A 20,713-nucleotide genomic window follows, 5' to 3' on the forward strand; every position below is an offset into this window, starting at 1 on the left:
ATCGCTGGGTCCTCCGCATGGTGGAGTATGGACACCACCTCCAATTTGTTCCAACCCTGTCCCTCTTCAGGACCCCTCTCACGAGCAATTCCTCTTACAAGAGGTGCAGACGCCGATGGACGAAAGGGGCAAGGGGTTTTACTCCCGTTATTCCCTAATCCCCAAGTCGAACTGAGGTCTCAGACCTATCCTAGACCTACGAGGACTCAACCCGTTTATGATACGGTTGAAGTTCTGCATGGTATCCCTGCTTGGATCCTGGAGACTGGTATGCTGCCCTCGATATGAAGGATGTGTACTTTCACATCGCCATCTTCCCTCTGCACGGGAGATATGTCCGCTTTCTAGCCAATCGTCAGCACCTCCAGTTTACGGTCCTGCCGTTTGGCCTTTCTACAGCCCCACAGGTATTAACAAAGTGTATGGCCCGTAGTCGCCGCCTACCTCCGCCGACGTCGGATATGTGTTTTTTCCTTATCTGGATGATTGGCTTATCCGAGGACACTCCGAGACACAAATCACTCAGCATGTGGGCATCGTCAAGGACCTATTCACACATCTAGGCCTGATGATCACTATAGAAAAATCCACTCTGGTTCCCCCGCAGAGGTTAGACTTCCTAGGAGCTATCCTGGACTCCGATCTAGCCGGAGCCTGCTTACCACAGCCGCAGTTTCAGGCGATGGCAACAATCACCTGGGGTCTGCAGACTTTCCCAACGACATCGGCTCGCACTTGTCTCGATCTCCTGGGTCCCATGGCTCCCTGCAAGTTTGTAACCAAACGCACCAGGCTCTGCCTCCGTCCTTTCCAAGTTTGGCTCAACTCGGTGTACCGCCCGGACAGGGACCCGATGGTCACGATAGTCACTATTCCCTTGAGCACCCTAGGCTCCCTAGAATGGTGGCTAACTCCCTCTCTGGTGTGGGCAGGGATGCGGTTCCATCCGCCCCAGCCCTCAATGTCCCTGACGACGGATGTGTCATCTCTCGGCTGGGGTGCTCACCTCGGCCACCTTCGAGCTTAAGGCCTTTGGTCTTCTCAGGAGCTGTCATTCCACATAAATGTCCAAAAATGAGAGCAGTCTGCCTGGCGTGCCTGAGGTTCCAGCAGCAGCTGCAAGGCCGTGGTGTCCCAGTGTTTACAGCCAACGCAACGGCCATGTGCTACATAAACAACCAGGGATGGACGTGGGCCTCCCCCTTTCGTCAGGAGGCCATCCATCTCTGGGACTTTTTTGCATAGCCCACTCGATAAATCTGGTAGCGTCCTTTCTCCCAGGCGTTCGGAATGCCTTGGCACATTGACTCAGCAGGTCTTTCCTGTCTCACGAGTGGTCGATCTGCCCCGATGTGATGCATTCTGTTTTCCAGAAGTGGGGATTTTTCCCCACATAGACCTGTTCGCTTACAGCGAGAACAGGACATGCCAGATGTTCTGCTCTTTCCAAGGTCTCCCCCCAGGATCGATCTCGGACGCTTTCCTGATGCCGTGTAAGGGCCAAGTCCTTTATGCCTTCCCACCGATCCCGCTGATTCATAGGGCCCTGCTGAAACTCCACAGGGGCAGAGCGCGCATCATTATGATCATCCAGGGAGCACTGATACAGAAGGTTGCTTGACCTGTCGATAGCCAACCCAATTACCCTGCCACTCCACCCAGACCTCATAACTCAGGACCACGGTAGGCTTCGCCACCCGGACCTGCAGTCTCTTCACCTCACGGTGTGGCTGCTGCGTGGCTAAACTGGGGTAGCAGCAAGCCTTCCACCTGGTCAACGTACCTGACCGAGTGGAAGCGTTTCTCCTACAGGTGTGAAACGCCTGATCTTACTCCTACTGAGGTCTCGATCCCCTCTATTTTGGACTACCCCTGGCCTAAAACAGCAGGGCCTAGCGGTATCATCGCTGAGGGTACACTTGGCAGCCATCTCTACCTTCCACCCAGGCTAAGGTGGGCGTTCCGTGTTCTTGCACTCTGTGGTTTCGAGGTTCCTCAAGGGCTTGGAGCACTTATACCCTCAAGCACGCCGCCCAGCCCCTACCTGGGACCTCAACCTGGTTTTAACCAGACTTATGTCTCCCCCATTCGAGCCGTTAGCGACATGCTCACTGCTGTACCTGTCTTGGAAGATAGCTTTCCTCGTAGCCATTACATTGGCCAGACGAGTCTCCGAGCTCAGGGCTCTTGCGGTGGTTCCGCCGTACACTGTCTTTCCTCCCTAAGGTGGTTTCGGCCTTTCATGTTACCCACACTTAACGCAATGGGAGCAACAATTGCACTCCCTGGACGTCGGTAGAGCGCTCACATTTTATATTGAGCGGACAAAACCATTTTGTAACACGCCCCAACTCTCTGTCGTGGTAGCAGACCGAAGGAAAGGCCTACCTGTTTCCTCTTAGAGGATCTCATCTTGGGTGATGGCGTGCATCCGCACTTGTTATGATTTGGCTCATATTTCCCCAAGCCACATCACCGTGCCTTCTACCAGGGCTCAGGCTTCATCTGCTGCCTTGCTGGTTCGTGTTCGTATCCACGAGATCTGTTGCGCAGCTCCATGGTCCTCGGTCCATACCTTTGCTTCGCATTGTGCTCTGGTTCAACAGTCGAGATGTTGCAGCCTCTGGCTCAGCAGTTTGTACGTTCTGCCACATTTCACTCCGACCCCACCGCCTACGTAAGGCTTGGGAATCACCTAAGTGGAATGGATATGAGCAAGCACTCGAAGAAGAAAAGACGGTTACTCACCTTTGTAACTGTTGTTCTTCGAGATGTGTTGCTCATATTCATTCCAAACCCACCCTCCTTTCCCACTGTCGGAGTAGCCGGCAAGAAGGAACTGAAGGGTGGCTGGGTCGGCAGGGGTATATATCCGGCGCCACTCCAGGGGGCATCCAGCCGACCCACCGAGTGTTGCTAGGGTAAAAATCTTCCGAGGAACGTGCACGCGGCGCGCACACACCTAACTGGAATGGATATGAGCAACACATCTCGAAGAACTACAGTTACAAAGGTGAGTAACCGTCTTTTGTTTGATATCCCATATTTTTTCGAGTGTGGGGTAGCAGGTGATAATTAGGGGTGTGCGGTTGGATGGTTCTTCTGGGATATTTGGGTGGCTTGTTCCATGATTTGACATACTTCCCTGGTGGATTGTCCTTGTTTGGAGAAAGCGGCTTTAAGTGTGTTAAGGTGTATATCCCAGACTTTAAGTGAGTTAAAATTTAAGAAATGAAGACAGTTATAAGGAAAACAAAATAAAATATGCTTCTAAAAGTCTAAATCTTAATCTAGCAAGGTACAGGCTTTGTTCGAGATGGTTTCTCTCGCCAGCCATTCTTCTTCCCAGCCACGTCTGACTTTCCCTCAATAAGGACCTTCCATAAAAGTACAAGGTGCTAGCTTCCTTTGTTGTCTTAGGTGAAAGATCTTTGCCTAAGCAGGTTACTCACCTATGTTTGGTTCCAGAGATTTTCAACCACCACTTGGTTGAATGACATCCTCTCAGCTTGCAAGAATTCTGGCCTCTTGTTTTGTCTACTGATGGATGACAAAGACAGCTTCTGTCCTCACTTATATGTTCCAAAATTCAATGATTTTGGGCAGGTCTATCCTTAAAATGCTGCATTTGCACAACTGCAGTGCTTAATTGAAGATGCTCATATGCCCATGGGAGAGCTTCTCCTGTCGGTGTAGTTAATCCACCTATGCGAGAGGCGGTAGCTATGTTGATGGGAAAAGCTCTTCTGTTGACATAGGGGGTTAGCTCAATATAACCATGTTGAGCAGGGGTGTGAAAAATCCACACCTCTGAGCAATGTAATTATACCAATATAGGTCTGTAAGTTAGGGTACGTCTACACTACGGGATTATTCTGATTTTACATAAACCGGTTTTGTAAAACAGATTGTATAAAGTCGAGTGCATGCGGCCACACTAGGCACATTAATTCGGCGGTGTGCATCCATGGTCCGAGGCTAGCGTCGATTTCTGGAGCGTTGCACTCTGGGTAGCTATCCCGTAGCTATCCCATAGTTCCTGCAGTCTCCCCCGCCCCTTGGAATTCTGGGTTGAGATCCCAGTGCCTGATGGGGCAAAAATCATTGTCGCGGGTGGTTTTGGGTACAGCCATACCTCTCTCCCTGAAAGCAGCAGACAACCGCTTTGTGTTTTTTTTCCTGGGTGAACTGTGCAGATGCCATAGCACGGCAAGCATGGACCCTGCTCAGATCAATACCGCAATCGTGGACGTTGTAAACATCTCGTGCATTCTCGTGCAGTCTGTGCTGAACCGGGACCTGCAAAGCCAGGCGAGGAAGAGGAGGCAGCTACGACAGAGTGGCGATGAGAGTGATGAGGACATGGACGCAGAATTCTCTCAAACCACGGGCCCCTGCACTTAAGAGATCCTGCTGGTAATGGGGCAGGTTCTAGCTATTGAACACCGATTTTGGGCCTGGGAAACAAGCACAGACTGGTGGGACCGCATAGTTTTGCAGGTTTGGGACGATTCGCAGTGGCTGCGAAACTTTTGCATGCGTAAGGGCACTTTCATGGAACTTTGTGACTTGCTTTCCCCTGCCCTGAAAACGCCATAATACCAAGATGAGAGCAGCCCTCACAGTTGAGAAGCGAGTGGCAATAGCCCTCTGGAAGCTTGCAATGCCAGACAGCTACCGGTCAGTCGGGAATCAATTTGGAGTGGGAAAATCTACTGTGGGGGCTGCTGTGATGCAAGTAGCCAAAGCAATCATTAAGCTGCTGCTACGAAAGGTTGTGACTCTGGGAAATGTGCAGGTCATAGTGGATGGCTTTGCTGCAATGGGATTCCTAACTGTGGGGGGCGATAGATGGAACCATATCCCTATCTTGGCACCGGAGCACCAGGGCACCCAGTACATAAACGCAAGGGTACTTTCCATGGTGCTGCAAGCACTGGTGGATCACAAGGGACGTTTCACCAACATCCACGTGGGATGGCCAGGAAGGGTTCATGACGCTCGCGTCTTCAGGAACACTACTCTGTTTAAACGGCTGCAGCAAGGGAATTACTTCCAGACCAGAAAATAACAGTTGGGGATGTTGAAATGCCTGTAGTTATCCTGGGGACCCAGCCTACCCCTTGATGCCATGGCTCATGAAGCCATACACAGGCAGCCTGGACAGTAGTCAGGAGCTGTTCAACTACAGGCTGAGCAAGTGCAGAATGGTGGTAGAATGTGCATTTGGCCGTTTAAAGGCGCGCTGGCGCACATTACTGACTCGCTCAGACCTCAGCCAAACCAATGTCCCCTTTGTTATTTGCTGCTGCTTGTGCTCCACAATCTCTGTGAGAGTAAGGGGGAGACCTTATATGGGGTGGGAGGCTGAGGCAAATCACCTGGCCGCTGATTACGCGCAGCCAGACACCAGGGCGATTAGAAGAGCACACCAGGAAGCGGTGCGCATCAGAGAAGCTTTGAAAACGAGTTTCATCATGGGCCAGGGTATGGTGTGACTGTTGTGTTTGTTTCCCCTTGAATGAACCCCCCCCCTTGATTGACTCATTCCCTGTAAGCAACCCACCCTCCCCTTCGATTACAGCTTGCTTAAGGAAATAAAGTCACTATCGTTTAAAAATCATGTATTCTTTATTAAAAAGTCATTATAAAAAGAGGGAGAGAACTGACAAGGTATCCCGGGTGTGGTTTGGGAGAGGAGGATAGGAGGGAAGGAAAAGGCCACTAAAAACATTTCAAAGTAATGACAGCCTTTTGGTTGGGCTATCCACGGGGGTGGAGTGGGCGGGTGCACGAAGCCTTTCCCCCACGCGTTCTTACACGTCTGGGTGAGGAAGATATGGAACATGGTGAGTGGTGTGAGGGTGGTTACACAGGGGCTGCAGCGGCACTCTGTGACCCGCTGCTCTTCCTGAAGCTCCACCAGACGTCGGGAGGATGTCAGTTGATCACGCAGCAGCCCCAGCGTTGCATCCCGCCACCGCTGATCTTCCTGCCTACACCTCTGATCTTCCTGCCGCCACCTCTCATCTCGAGCGTCCCTCCTGTCCTCATGTTCACTGGCATCTTTCCTGTAATTTGATACCACGTCTTCCACTCATTCAGATGAGCTCTTTCATTGCGGGTCACTTCCATGATTTCCTGAGAACATTTCGTCTCATCTTTTTTTTCCTCCGCCTTATCTGAGATAGCCTTCGGGATGGAGTAGGAGCAGGGAGGCTTGAAAAATTGCAGCTGCATGAGGGAGGGAAAAAGGGAGAGAAGTATTTAAAAAGATACATTTTACAGAACAATGGTTATACCTTTCACAGTGAACAACACTATCACCTTACATAGCACATGTGATTTCACTACAAGGTCGCATTTTGCATCTTAATATTGAGTGCCTGCGGCTCTGGTGTTAGAGATCTCACAGACGCAGGTCCGGGCATCAGAATTCAGCTTGCATGCGGCCATGGTAAGCCATTGTCTTTCGGCTTCTGCAGCCTTCATATACACAGTGCCCTCCTTTTCCCAAATACCAAGCAAATCCCGTTCAGTGCTGCTTCTTTCCTGTTAACATGCAGCAGCAGAAACCACCCCCCATCCAATTCTCTGGATGATCGCTTTACCCCTCCCCCACCGCATGGCTGGTATCATGGAAGATCACTGCTAATCACCCCCTTCCTCCCCCACCACCGTGGCTGGTAGCAGGGAAGATCCCTGCTAGCCAAACGCGAAAAAGCTCAGCGCTATTCCCTCCCCCCCCCCCGCTTGGCTACCTGCAAGGAAGGATTTCTTTTAAGCAACAGGCAAACAGCCCAGTAGGAATGGCCATCTCTGTCCCCTTACTTAAATTCCTGAATTTCAACCAGGTTACCATGAACGATATCACTCTCCTGAGGATAACACAGCGAGATAAAGAACGGATGTTGCTTGAATGCCAGCAATCACCGGGACCATACGCAGCTAGGCTTTGTCATGCAATGATACCAGATTACTTGCTACATGCATGGCATGTAAAGTGTCCTACCATGGTGGAATGGAATAAGGCTGCCTGCCCAGAAACCTTCTGCAAAGGCTTTTGGAGTACCTCCAGGAAGAGCTTCATGGAGATGTCCCTGGAGGATTTCCGCTCCATCCCCAGACATGTTAACAAACTTTTCCAATAACTGTACTGGCCGCGAATGCATCCCAAGTCCTCAGGGCAAATCAATCATTAAAAAACGCTTGCTTTTAAACCATGTTTTATATTTACAAAGGTACACTCACCAGAGGTTCGCTTCCATGGCTTCATTGTCTGGGCTAGTGGCTTGGAGGGCTGGAGGGTAATTCCGTCTGGGTGAGAAAAAGCTCCTGGCTGTTGGGAGAACGGAGTGCTGTGTGCTCTCTGCAAGCTCGTCCTCCTCTTCCTCCTCCTCATCTTCCCCGTCCGCAGAATCCTCAGCCATGGCTGAGATTACACCCCACCTCGGAATCCACGGACAGGGGTGGGTAGTGGTGGCGGACCCCCTAGAATTGCATGCAGCTCAGCGTAGAAGCGGCATGTTTTCGGCCCTGCCCCGGACCTTCCGTTTGCTTCTTTGGTTTTCTGGTAGGCTTGTCTGAGCTCCTTAACTTTCACACTGCACTGTACTGAGTCCCTGTGTGGCCTCTCTGCATCATGGCCTTGGAAATTTTTTCAAATGTTTTTTCATTTCGTCTTTTGGAACGGAGTTCTGTTAGCACAGAATCCTCTCCCCATATAGCGAGATCAGATCCAGTACCTCCCATTCAGTCCATGCTGGAGCTCTTTTTCGATTCTCAGGAGACTGCATTGTTACCTGTGCTGATGAGCTCTGCATGGTCACCTGTGCTGATCAGAGCTCCACGTTGGCCAAACAGGAAATGAAATTCACAAGGTCGCGGGGCTTTTCCTGTATACCTGGCCAGTGAATCCAAGTTGAGAGTGCTGTCCAGAGCGGTCACAATGGTGCACTGTGGGATACCGCCCGGAGGCCAATACCGTCGATTTGCGGCCACACTAATCCTAATCCGATATGATGATACCAATTTTTCGCGCTACTCCTCTCATTGAGGAGGAGTACAGAAACCGATTTAAAGAGCCCTTTATATCGATATAAAGGGCCTCGTTGTGTGGACGGGTACAGTGTTAAATCGGTTTAAACGCGTAGTATAGACCAGGCCTTAGATGTGGCCTTTGTTTCAAGAGGCAAGGTAACTTCATGCTCTTCTTCCCTTCCTGTGGGCTTCCCATCCCCAGTATAATTTCTGTGTAATGGAGCTTCCGTTGTTTGATTCCAACATGCTTAATTTACATAAGAGACAGGTAGATAGCTGTGACATCCTCTCCTGTCTCAGCAGACAGTACAGCCTAATCTCAATGAGTATCTGTAATTCCTTATATAGTGTTAATGCATTATCTTACAATGATGTTAGTCACCAGTGTGTCATTAGCTTTCAGAGAAGACCTCACTTTATACACTTTTATCATACAGTAATATTGTGTACAATCAATTGATTCAGTTGAGTTGTTAGTCTTCAAATGATACCTCAAAGACATTTTGTACAAAGATTATTACAATAGCGTATAGTGTGAGAATACAGGGATGCTTAATGTTGCACCTGGGTCTCTGTTACAATGGGTCATAATCTCTCACAAGCTGACTAGCCAACTAATTCAGTATAAAGTGAGACAGTAAAAACTTATGCTGCTTTTGTAATTGTTTCTAGTCTTCAAACCTCTTTTGGGGAGGAATGTATTCTTTTCTAAATTATGAAGGTCTTTGGCCTTTACAAGCACTGCATATTGATTATAATGCAAAACACATGTTTCAAAATTTGGTAGTGCCACTTAACAATAGGATATTATAAAAGTATTGCTTAACTTTTCTGTCAAGGGGAAAATATATAATGTCAAGCAAGACAAAATATGTAGATTTCTCTCAACATTTTTGACTTCTTCATCCAGTGAATATACTTCATAAGGCCTCATCCAAATACACCTTGTATAAAGAATTGACAGCTTGAAACAGAAGTAGCAACACAAACATGCAACTGCAAGATATAAAGAGTACTTTTAAGAATCTGAATTATTGATTACTTTAGGCTGTAATTCAGAGTGCCTCAGTCATTAGAGTATTAGATATTACAGGCTTGCTAATTAAAGTTACAAATTCTTCATATACCTGAATGTTCAGATAGCTTATTAATAATGGTGCTTCAGGGATGAAGGTTATGAATCTGGAAAGTATCTATAAGATCACTGTATTACGTTATGTTGCAACAAGCCACAGTTTTTACTACAGATTGTGGTGTTATCAGCACTGAAAGTAATTGCAAGTTTCAAGGCAGTGTGATGAAGACAAGCATATACAGAACTTTTTAGTGTAGACAAAATCCCCAATAACTTACCCACTTTAAGGGGGGGAAAAAAAATACAAACAGAGCGAGAAAAGTGTGTGGATGAAGTCAGTTCGTGTTACAATGTTATATCTTCAAGGCATGTATTGTACTGGTTGTTCAAATTTATTCAGTCTCTTTTGTAAGAAAGTGCGTGAGAGCTAGTAGAGAAAGAAAAATGCTTCATGCAGTCTCTGGGCTGGCAATGTTGTGTTTTGCAGCTACTATTCATATTACTATCTAGTTATTAATCACATCTGTCTGCAGTGTAACATTTGGTATTGTTCTTCCTCTTTCTCAGCCTGACAATCACCCTTTCGACAAATTTACTGACCCAGTGAGCAGTTACGGACTGATGCTTGGTAATTTGCTGCTTGCCTTTTTCAAGAGTAACTCTACAGTGCTCAGGGAATTCTTCATTAAATAACCCATTGTTTAATGAAGTTAATTTTATTTAATGATTTAAGATGTTTAAATATTGACTTCCAAAATATTATTCAGTATTTAAAATAAAAAACGGGTGACTGCTCATCATTGTCAACTGTGAATTTGTTTGTCAGAGGGAGTGAAAAGAATGAGGAGTACTTGTTGCACCTTTAGAGATAACAAATGTATTTGGGCATAAGCTTTCATGGGCTCAAACCCACTTCATTGGATGCATGCAGTGGAAAATACAGTAGGAAGATCTGTCATCTATATATATGTATCATCTATACATATGTATATAGATATATGCGCGCGTGCACACACACGAAAAAATAGGTGTTGCAATATAAACTCTAACAAGACTAATTAAGGTGAGCTATTATCAGCAGGAGGAAAAAAACTTGTAGTGATAATCAGGATGGCCCATTTCAAACAGCTGACAAGAAGGTTTGAGTAACAGTAGGAGAAAAATAGTTTTTACTTTGTTTAATGACCCATCCATTCTCAGTCTTTATTCAAGCCTAATTTAATAGTATCCAATTTGCAGATTAATTCCAGTTCTGCAGTTTCTCATTGGAGTCTGTTTTTGAAGTTTTTTGTTGGAGAATTGTGACTTTTAGATCTGTAATTGAGTGACTAGGGAGGTTGAAGTGGGGTACTCACAGTTATGGTTGGCCTGGGTCAACTGATTTGGGCTTGTGGGGCTCAGGCTGCAGAGCTAAAAATGGCTGTGTAGACATTTGGGATGTGATGTGTTGGATCACAGAACCCCCCTTGGGAGCTGCCACCTGATGTGCCAAAACTACTTCTGCCCCTGCTTTCCCTGCCAGTTCAGGACCTCAGCACTGTCTTGCTGAGCCAGACATGCCTGTCTGCTCCAACAGAGACCCAGGGTCTGAATTACTTGCCTTCAAAGCTGCAAACTTGACTGAAAGTAGCTAACAGAAGTGTTCTTGTTTTTAACACTCAGATGCCCAACTCCCAATGGGGTCTAAAACCCAAATACGGTGAATTCCTTTTACCCTGTATAAGGCTTATACAAAGTAAACTCATAAATTGTTCGCCTTTTATAACACTGATAGAGAGGAATGCACAGCAGTTTGTTCCCTCTCCCCAGGTATTAATACATACTCTGGGTTAATTAATAAGTAAAAAGTGATTTTATTAAATACAGGAAGTAGGATTTAAGTGGTTCCAAGAAGTAACACAGAACAAAGTGAATTACCAAGCAAAATAAAATAAAACACGCAAGTCTATGTCTAATACAGTAAGAAACTGAATACAGATAAGATCTCACCCTCAGAGATGTTTCAATATGTTTCTTTCGCAGACTGGATGCCTTCCTAGTCGAGGCACAATCCTTACTCCTGGTACAGCCCTTGTTCTGGCTCAGGTGGTAGCTAGGGGATTCTTCATCATGGCTCCTCCCTTTATTCTGTTCCACTCATTTATATATCTTTTGCATAAGGTGGGAATCTTTTGTCCCTCTCTGGGTTCCCACCCCCTTCTTCTCAATGGAAAGACACCAGGTTAAAGATGGATTCCAGTTCAGGTGGTCACATATCACTATAAAACTTCATTGCCCACTTGTCAGCACACAGGTATACAAGAAGACTTACAGGTAAAACAGACCCATCTGCAGTCAATTGTCTTGGTTAATAGGAGTCATCAAATTCCAAACCACCATTAATGGCCCACACTTTGCATAATTACAGTAGGCCCTCAGAGTTATATTTCATATTTCTAGTTTCAGATACAAGAGTGGTACATTTATACAAATAGGATGACCACACTCAGATTATAAGCTTTATAATGATACCTTACAAGAGACGTTTTGCATGAAGCATATTTCAGTTCCATCAGCATATTTTCATAAAATCATAGAGTTGCAACATCACACGGGGGACCATGAAGGTGGAGGATCCTGGAGCCTGGGCTGGAGCCCAAGCCAGAAAATGTACACGGTGATTTTTGGACTCCATGAGCTCAAATCAGCTGACTTAGTCTAGTCATGTTTTTTTATCCCTGTGTAGACATACCTTAAGTTTTACTTATATTATAAGCTTGAAATTAAAAGCCAAAATGCTTGTTACCACTATTAGACATAGTTTCAAGGAAGGCTGGCTTGGAAGTAAAAAACAAACAAACAAAACCTCTGATTTATAGATGAAACATGTATATGTTTGCATTAGTATAGCTGAAAAATGGAATGATTAGATATTTGTAAATCAAGATGTGTTGCAGTTTCCGTAACCACAATGGTTTATTTCCTTCATTGACACAGAGGGACTTTTTACTGAGGATGTGAAAAATGCCCTGGAGAAGATACTGATAGAGTGGAAAGAGCTGATAATGCACCTAGAGGAATTGGCAAGAAAGATACAGTACCAGGATGAAATAAACACATACTTCAGGGAAATGGGTGAACTTGAGAAGATTGTAAATGAGAAGGAGGTGTGGCTAAAAAATGCCACTTCAGCATCGCAACAGCCACCTTTAACAACCCTAAAAGAGTCATGTGAGGTAAAGTTGGCAACTTTGTTTACTTTGGTATTAAACTTCTGGAAGAACGGAATACCCCGGATTAGTTTAGCCTGTGTCAACAGTGTAAGGGTAATTGTCTCAACAGCACTCAAATCTCATTTAAAATTATGGGATTTAGATGCTTTTGAAAACTTTATCCTAAATCTGTTGAATAGTCATAGCACAAGTATTTATACAAAACAGTTTAAATGTATATCTTGTTTTGTTTTTGTTAATCTTTCACAGCGGGAGCTCACTCATCTGTTAAGTCTGTGCCCTCAAATAGAACATCAGACTGCTACCTGTAAGGTGCTCACATCCCAACCTGATGCTCCAAATTTCATCCAGGACAGCTTGAGCAGTATTACTGGTTGCTTCAGAACTGTCCGACACAAATTGGAAGAACGACAGCAGCAGCTGAAGAAAGGTAAATATTCCATTTCTTCTATTTCAATCACATTGATGCCTCTCTTGATTCTGTCCTTTTTAAAAATCAGATTTTGATACATACTCTTTTGGTGCACAGTCTGATGAACTCAGAGCCTGGAAAGAACTGCTGCTGCGTTATATAATATGCATGATTGTCTTGAGTCTTGATTGACACACTGCAAGTGCCATGTAGAATTTGTAGCTGTGTAGAAATATAAAAGTAGCTTTTCCATTTTCCTCTTTTATCCACAATAAGACAGTCTGTTCTAAAAAAGTTTCCAGTTCTTTGTGTAGGTTACATTATAAGTCAGTGATATCCAGAGAGAGTTTCAAAAAATGATAGAAAGTTCTGAAAGGAATGATTAGAATGTCTGAAAGGTAATATAAGGACAGATTATTTCTCTTGATATATTTATAATAGTCCTCAGTATACTATGTAACATTTTTAAAGAAACCTCTTACAACTATTTTTGTCAAGGACAGTTCACCCCTTATGAAGATGCATAGTACACTGTTGGAACAATATATAATAAATTGAAAAAGTGATACATTTATCAGTCTGATTCAGTAATCCTTCACTCCAGCACTATTCCTATTGACTACAGTGGGAATTTGTAGGATTGTAGGACCAGGTCCAGCAGCAGCCAATTATAGTCTAAGAAAGGAAAAAAAAATATGGTTTTTGAATTGTATATGTTAAAATTATGGGATAAATTGCTGTGCTGCCAAGAAACTTAGTTCTCTTATGATTGTTGGCTGGTTGGTTAGGCCACAGTTCTCAAAACTTCCTATTTTGTGGACCATGTCTAAAATACATTTCTCTTCTAAAAGTTGATAAAGTGCCTTTGTAAGGTTATCAGTGTCTCAGTATTACCTTGTATTTCTGTTGTCTGTTTTTGTATCTACCTGTTGTCTCTTGTCTTATACTTAGATTGTCAGCTCACTGGGACAGAAACCATCTCACATGATTTTTGGGTGCCTAGCGTAATGGAGCCCTGACTGCTGCCCTTTGGCACTACAGCAATCAAAATAATTGATAATACATATAATAATAGTAAGGTTCCATGGTTATCGTGTCTCTGATTTCCTTATCAAATGTGTTCAATTTACAAGTTTAAAAAACAAGTCCTAATTGCTAGCTCTGCTAGCCTTTGATCTATTATTAATCATGTTTATGATGTTAGTTGTGACTAAGGGCCAACCTCCTGTGGAAGCCCCATTATCCTAGGCACCGAAGAAACACATGAATCCTGCTCTGAAGAGCTTATAAGTAAGGTTATGATTTGGTCAGAGGAGTCACAGAATCAGACCTCTGTGACTTCATCCCACAGCTGCTGGGAGCTGCAGGGTACCCCCACCTCTCCTGGTGGCCAGGAGCTGCGGGGTATCCCTATTGGCAGTTGTGCAGGGGGAAGGGGAATCCACACAGGGTAGGGTGCTGGACCCTCTTCCCTCCCCATTTTGTCATGGCTATTTTTAGTAAAAGTCAGGGACAGGTCACAGCTTCCATGAATTTTTGTAAATTGCATGTGACGTGTCCCTGATCTTTACTAAAAATGTCTGACAAAATTATAGGCTTACTTACAAGCCAAATAGATGGGACAGACACAGGGTCTTAAACAAAGAGAACCGTGTGATGGCAGCAAACAACATATTAGTACCACTTTTTTTGTGGGTGGATTTTGTTAGGAAGGGGATAAGTTAAATAGAAAGTGAAGGGGGCAAGGCAGAGGAGTGAGTGATAAGAGGAGCAGGTTTGGTGTGAAGCTTAAGGGGAAGAGGCTTGAGGGAAGGGGGTGAATGGAGTGAACAGCCAATCAGCACCAGTTAAAACTATAAAAAGTTCTGATTGTCCAGAAGTCCCTGCTTTGGCTACTTCTGCCCTTACAAGCTGCAGTCTCTGGCTGGCTCCTCTCTGTAGTTTTCCCCCTGTGCCCCATGAAAGTCAAGATAGCTGCTTACATATTGTGACAGACCCAGACCAGTGGGGTACAGGAATCTGGTAGAGGGCAAATATACTGGTCACTGGATGAGTAGTTTTCTGTTCCTTGAGTGACCAGAGCAGGGGCTGCACTAGAGTAATCAGGATTAGATCACCTGCAGCCAATCAAGGCAGGCTAATCAGGGCACCTGGGTTTAAAAAGCAGCTCACTCCAGTCAGGTGAGGGGGAGCCAGAGGAGAGGAAGTGTGTGTGAGGAGCGGGAGCAAGAGGCACCAGGAGCTGAGAGTGAGAGGTATGCTGCTGGAGGACTAAGGAGTACAAGCATTATTAGACACCAGAGGGAAGGTCCTGTAGTGAGGATAAAGGTGTTTGGAGGAGGCCATGGGGAAGTTACCCAGGGATGTGGAGCTGTCATGCAGCTGTTACATGAGGCACTATAGACAGCTGCAATCCACAGAGCCCTGGGCTGGAACCCGGAGTAGAGGGTGGGCCCAGGTTCCCCCCAATCCTCCCAACTTCTGATCAGACACAGGAGGAGTTCATCAGACTGCGGGAAAGATCACTGAGGTGAGCAAATGTGCCAATAAGTGCAGGACCCAGCAAGGCAGAGGAGGAACTTTGTCACAATATCTATAGTAATTAGGCCTGCAGTGTCATCTGTGCTTTCTGCCCTCCGTGTGGATATAACTGATGGAAAATTAACAAGCATTTCTCATGGTGCACAAGAAGCTGTGTTGGTTCTCTGGTGCCAATTAGAGTAAAAAGTAGTGAAAACTGATTTAGTTGCTGAACTTATAGGCTTCTAAATAGACACAAATAACTGATCTGCTGTGTCCTATTTATACATAGGCACTTCTCAGAATAGAACCACAATTGAAGTAACTCTTGAGGAAACTTCCATTTTGAATTTCCAGTCTGATCTCCCACATTTCCTGCAACAATTATATGGCTGTATATGATTAAAAATTAGTATCAGGATTGTATTAAGGAGATACAGACAAAATGAAAATAATGTAGCAACATAGTGCAACTGGTTAGGTACATCTTCTCATCTCGTGCCTGCTATTTATTTATTTCTTCCTCGGTGTACAACTTTTTTTTAACATCGTCTCCTCTTGTTGCTTGCAAACTTGACTGCTCTCACTTTTGCTGGTTACTTTGCAGATAGGTTGTGCTCTATATGTTGTTTACCTCTATGATTTTGGTGGTGTCTGCAAATTTGGTTGAAATTACATAGAAGAAATCTTAAGCAAAGAAAGAGTTTCTAACAGACTTGAGTTCTGGTATGCCAGTGTTTCTCAGTGACTGGTCCATGGACCAGTGCCAGTTGCTGAAGTCTCCCTGACACAATTTAGGAAGGCACAATTTAGGAAGGCCTGTCCATGGTAACAAAAAGGTTGAGAAACACTGCTGTGTAGCAGATATACGAGGGAACTCTGGAGGAATGGCTGGTAAGGGAACATGATTAAAATTAATTTTGAGGGAAAGAAGAATAATTGACAAAAAAAAAAAAAAAAAAGGAGATGGGAAACCTGTAAAATACATGAAAATGACTTTAAAGATAGGTTACAAAGCAGGTTTCAGTCCTATCTACTGCTGTCTTGTATATGATCCTTGAGAGATTTGGTATTGCAGAAAGGCTATGGCTGTAAGACCTCATTAGTTGTGACTATCTAGAGAGTTTCTAGAGCAGGGGTTCTCCAACTTTATTGCACTGCAACCCCCTCCTGACAACAAAAATTACTACACTACCCCAGGAAGGGGGACCAAAGCCTGAGCCTGGCCATCCCCGCCGCCCTTGGCTAGGGGTGGGCTGAAACCAAAGCCCGAGCCCGGCTGTGAGTGGGGACAGATTTGAAGTCCCATCAGCCAGAGCTGATAGTCTTGGTCTGAAGGCTTTTGCCCCGGGCAATGGGGCTCGGGCTTGGGTCCTGGGCCCCAGCAAGTCTGACGCCAGCCCGGGTGACCCCAGTTTGAGGACCATTGTTCTAGAGCAGGCGAGCACAACTCATAAAGCGGCGAGGGCCACATTACTCCAAAGAAAACAGCTGATGGCCGAACCCCCCCGGCCCCACGGAAACACTGCCCCCCCACCCCAGAACCTCCCGGCCCCGTGGAAACACCCCGCCCCAGCACTGCCCAACCCTGCAGAAACAAACCCTTCTTCCCAGCGCTGCTCCACCAAAACAGCTGCAGGCCAAAAAAGAAGGTTGGGAGTGGGGAGATGTACTTGATTTTAAAACAACCAGGGACTGCCAGCTGAAGAGGTGACTGGGAGCCCTCAGGGGCAAATTAAAGGGCCTGGGGCTCCAGCGGCTGGGGGATCCTGGAGCTTTGCGGGGCTGGGGCAGGGATTTAAAGGGCCCAGAGTTCCTGCCGCTGAGGGGAGCCCGAGCCCTTTAAATTCCAGCCCCAGCCCATTCGCTGGAGCCGCGGCCGGGATTCAAAGGGCTCTGGGCTGCCTGAGCCCTATTAATCCCGGCCACGACTGAGATTTAAAGAGATCTGGGCTTCCCGCCGCTGCGGGCAGCTCAGAGCCTTTTGAATCCTGGCAGTGTCTGAGATTTAAAGGGCTCTGGGCTGCCTGCAGTGGGGAGCCTTTTGAATCCCTGCTGCTGCTGGGATTTAAAGATCTCTGGGCTCCCTGCGGCTGCAGGCAGCCCAGAGCCCTTTGATTCCCTGCTGTGGGCCGCACAGTGAGCCTGCGGGCCGTATGTTGTGCAGGCCTGTTCTAGAGGATTCATCTGACCAACTAAATCTCACAAAATCCCAATATCTTTTTGCACCCTTCATGACTACTTAAATTGAGGTGTGATGTGTGTAGCAGGATGATGTGAAATCACGTACCCTTTTTTAATGTGGGTATATGGATCAGTACTTGAATATTGGCTTCTAGGGCTGAAATGGCCTTTTAGTTCACCTGTGCAACTACTGTAATGGAAGTAGCTCTGGGTACCGGAAGTAGCCTCTGTGCTGTTTGAATTTATCTTCTGAATCTCAGTAACTGGTTCTGTCAAGCAGAAAAAATAGGTGATAGCAACAGTTATTGTTTAGGCCACAAATGTAGAGGGATCTTATCCGGCTATGGGCTTTATCTTGCAAGGCTGTGAGTGCCCTCAGTTGCCATTGTGAAGTGAAGGGGAGTTGAAGGTACTCCCACGTATTGTAGTCCGACAGTACGCTATTGGATATATGCAAGGTTTCAGTGAAATATGATGATTGTTTCATGGAGTCAATCAGTAACTTCACGTACTACCATAACCTCTTAAGGGAGCTATTTTTGTAATTAACTGTAGCCAAATATATAAATGGTAAATGCACAAACACATATATGGTAATGATCTGTTAGTCTCATTTAAGTCTTTTATTAACATCTTTCATATACTTCTAGCATTTCCGCTGATGCAGAATTTTTGAATGGACTCCTGCCAGACTGACCTATATCTGTATTACCATATACGCCTGTAAACCAAAGATGTCCAACTACTTTTCCATTAAGCAAAACTATTAAAATTTCTAATGTATTTTTAATTTTTAACCAGGTTTAAACTTAGTAAATGATGATTTGGGGATATATGTACCTTATTTACAAAAAAGTAGCATTCTTCTGAATGAAATACATCATGTGATTTCATGTTGTGAACTATGTTTCAGTATCTGCTTGAACTATATTTAAATGTAGTGTGATCTGTTTGCTGTTTGATATTTCATAGTCTGTTGGATCATTGACTTTCAGTGCTTTGAGTTTAGGCTACATTGAAATGTATTGAACATCTACCTCATTTTCTGCTCTCAAACCATTTTGTGAGTTGAACAAGGCAGTGATCTTGTGGAGAAAAACGGGATGTGACCGTATCATTCAAGACTAGAACATAATATAGCCAAAGTTGGTATTGGTAGCAAAGAGTTAAGATTCCACAGACATCCTTAACTTTGGAATTTTTTGACTGCTAAATGCTTCACTTTACAACGTTTTAAACCTCTTGCAGTGCACATCATTCTCACTGAATGAGGTGAAGGGGTCTCTAGTCTTAGTCATCATTCACTCTGACATAAAATAAGGCAGGGGCCCTTCAGAATAAATAAAATTACTCTTGGGGGGATTCTGCACCACTGTGCAATGCAGAATTTTGCAGAAATTAATATTGTGCATGCAGAATTTCCTCCTCCCTCCCCCTCAGAAATGGGCTGCAGAGATGTTGGCTGCCCGTAGGGGCTGCTGGACCCAGCAGAGCCTAGCTCACAAATAGAAGACAAGGCTGGGGGGAGTTCCCAGCTGTAGTTCCCAGAATGCCCCTGTGGAAACTCTGTGCAAGCCTGGGATCCAGCATCAGGATGTTTCTCCCTCTGGAATCCTGGGCTGTAGGAGAATAGGGGGTGAGTGTGTCTGGTCTGAAGGGGCCCCACAGCTGGCCTCTAGGGGGTGGTAAGGGTGAGAGTGTCTGGGCTAGGGAGACCACAGCTGGCCTCTGTGTGTGTTGGGGGGTGTTTAATGTTGGGAGGGCATGGCTTGGCTCTGTGGGGGAGGGGATGTCTGGCTCCCCAGCTGGGCTCTGTAGGGGAGCGGGCAGAGAAACAGGCACTGAGTTGTCATAGAGGTTTCTTTAACTCTCTCTACTTCTGGAGTAATTTTTTGTGTGTGCCTGTATTGTTACAGACATACTTGCTCACGGGTATTTTCAAATAGTTTGGTAATTTATTTCAAGCGGGTGTGATTATATAGTGTTTTGACAAATAAAATTTGCTGAATTTTTAAATTTTTGATGCAGAATATTTGGCTCAGAATTTTTAAAATTTTTGGCACAGAATTCCCCCCAGGAGTGTAATAGTAACTGCATAGACTAAAGTGCAAGGTGTACACGCAAAGCCTTAACTTCGGCATTTCTGGGCTGGGTTCTGATTCAGAGTCCACTCATGTTAGTGGAAATGCTTGCATTGCCTTCAGTGGGCTTTGGATCAGGCCCTCAAGCATTAATTAAAAAAAATTTTTTTCATCAGTGTCACTGTCTAAAACTCATACATGAAACAGCAACTTTTAAATACTGAAAGGTCACTGTGTAATTACTTTAGCAGATTAAAATGGTGGGCTTCTCATATTACCATGTCTAAAGTGGGAGCTTAGAACCCCTTGAAACAGCTACTTACTGTTATTTGGTAGAAAGGTGCAAGCAGGATAGTTCATAAATGGATTAAAGAATTGCTTTTTCTATGGACTGACGATGAAATTTAAATAGCTATTTGTATAGGGCCTGGTTCAGAGCCTACTGCGTTTTCCAGGAGTCTTTCCATTGACATCAGTGGGTTTTTGATCAGGCGTGTAGAATGTAACAGAAAACTGGAGTGCCAGATTACCTCCTCCATGCACCTTGCTAAATATATTCTTCCCTAATGTGAAAAGTGATTGTGCAAGGGTCTGCGTTCCTGAAATTAAATTAAATTAATTAGCAAGACATATTTGAAGTACATGATACAGGATAAAGAACTAGGTATGCCTATGGCACTATAGAAATAAATACTACTTTGGTGCAGGGTAAATTAGCCAACTACATGCCACTGAAGAATGCAAGATAGGGAGCACTGTGAAATTGAAATGTGCATAAGAAATTTATTTTCTCTTTCAGCTTTGTCGAGCATATTAGTCATGCATAATTCTTTTTGGAAATACTTGTCTGAAGAAGAATTCTATCTTTTGAAGCTTTTAGGAGTTTGAGCTGCTTTTCAGGAACATTCTCCTTGCCTCTCTGTATCATTAAAGCTTCACTATTAACATTCAAACCAGGCATACTGACTTCGGAGAGATTTTAAATGTAAAAGCACAAATATGTAGCTTTTAATATTTTACAGCCCAATATTAAGTGCACTGATCTATAAGTAGATTCCTCACCCCTGTAGTCTTTTTTGTTTTATGCATTGAAGAGGCTGGATGAAGTGTTTTATGCTGGCTCGGGTTGGGGGAGGAGAAAAGCTGTCTTTCCAGTGCAATAAAAAATAAGATTAAAATGCTATGCTAT

The 20,713-nt window shown here is 44.9% G+C and overlaps 1 protein-coding gene across 1 annotated transcript in view; it reads left to right on the forward strand.

Moving 5' to 3' along the window:
• UTRN (utrophin) overlaps nt 1-20,713 on the forward strand; it is a 615,035-nt gene that overhangs the window by 161,397 nt on the left and 432,925 nt on the right. Inside the window, 2 exon segments of the mRNA XM_075064018.1 lie at nt 12,092-12,330; nt 12,577-12,757. Coding sequence (XP_074920119.1) covers nt 12,092-12,330; nt 12,577-12,757 — 420 coding nt within the window.

The sequence above is a fragment of the Chelonoidis abingdonii genome, chromosome 3 (assembly GCF_003597395.2).
Source record: "Chelonoidis abingdonii isolate Lonesome George chromosome 3, CheloAbing_2.0, whole genome shotgun sequence".
Lineage (NCBI taxonomy): Eukaryota > Metazoa > Chordata > Testudines > Testudinidae > Chelonoidis > Chelonoidis abingdonii.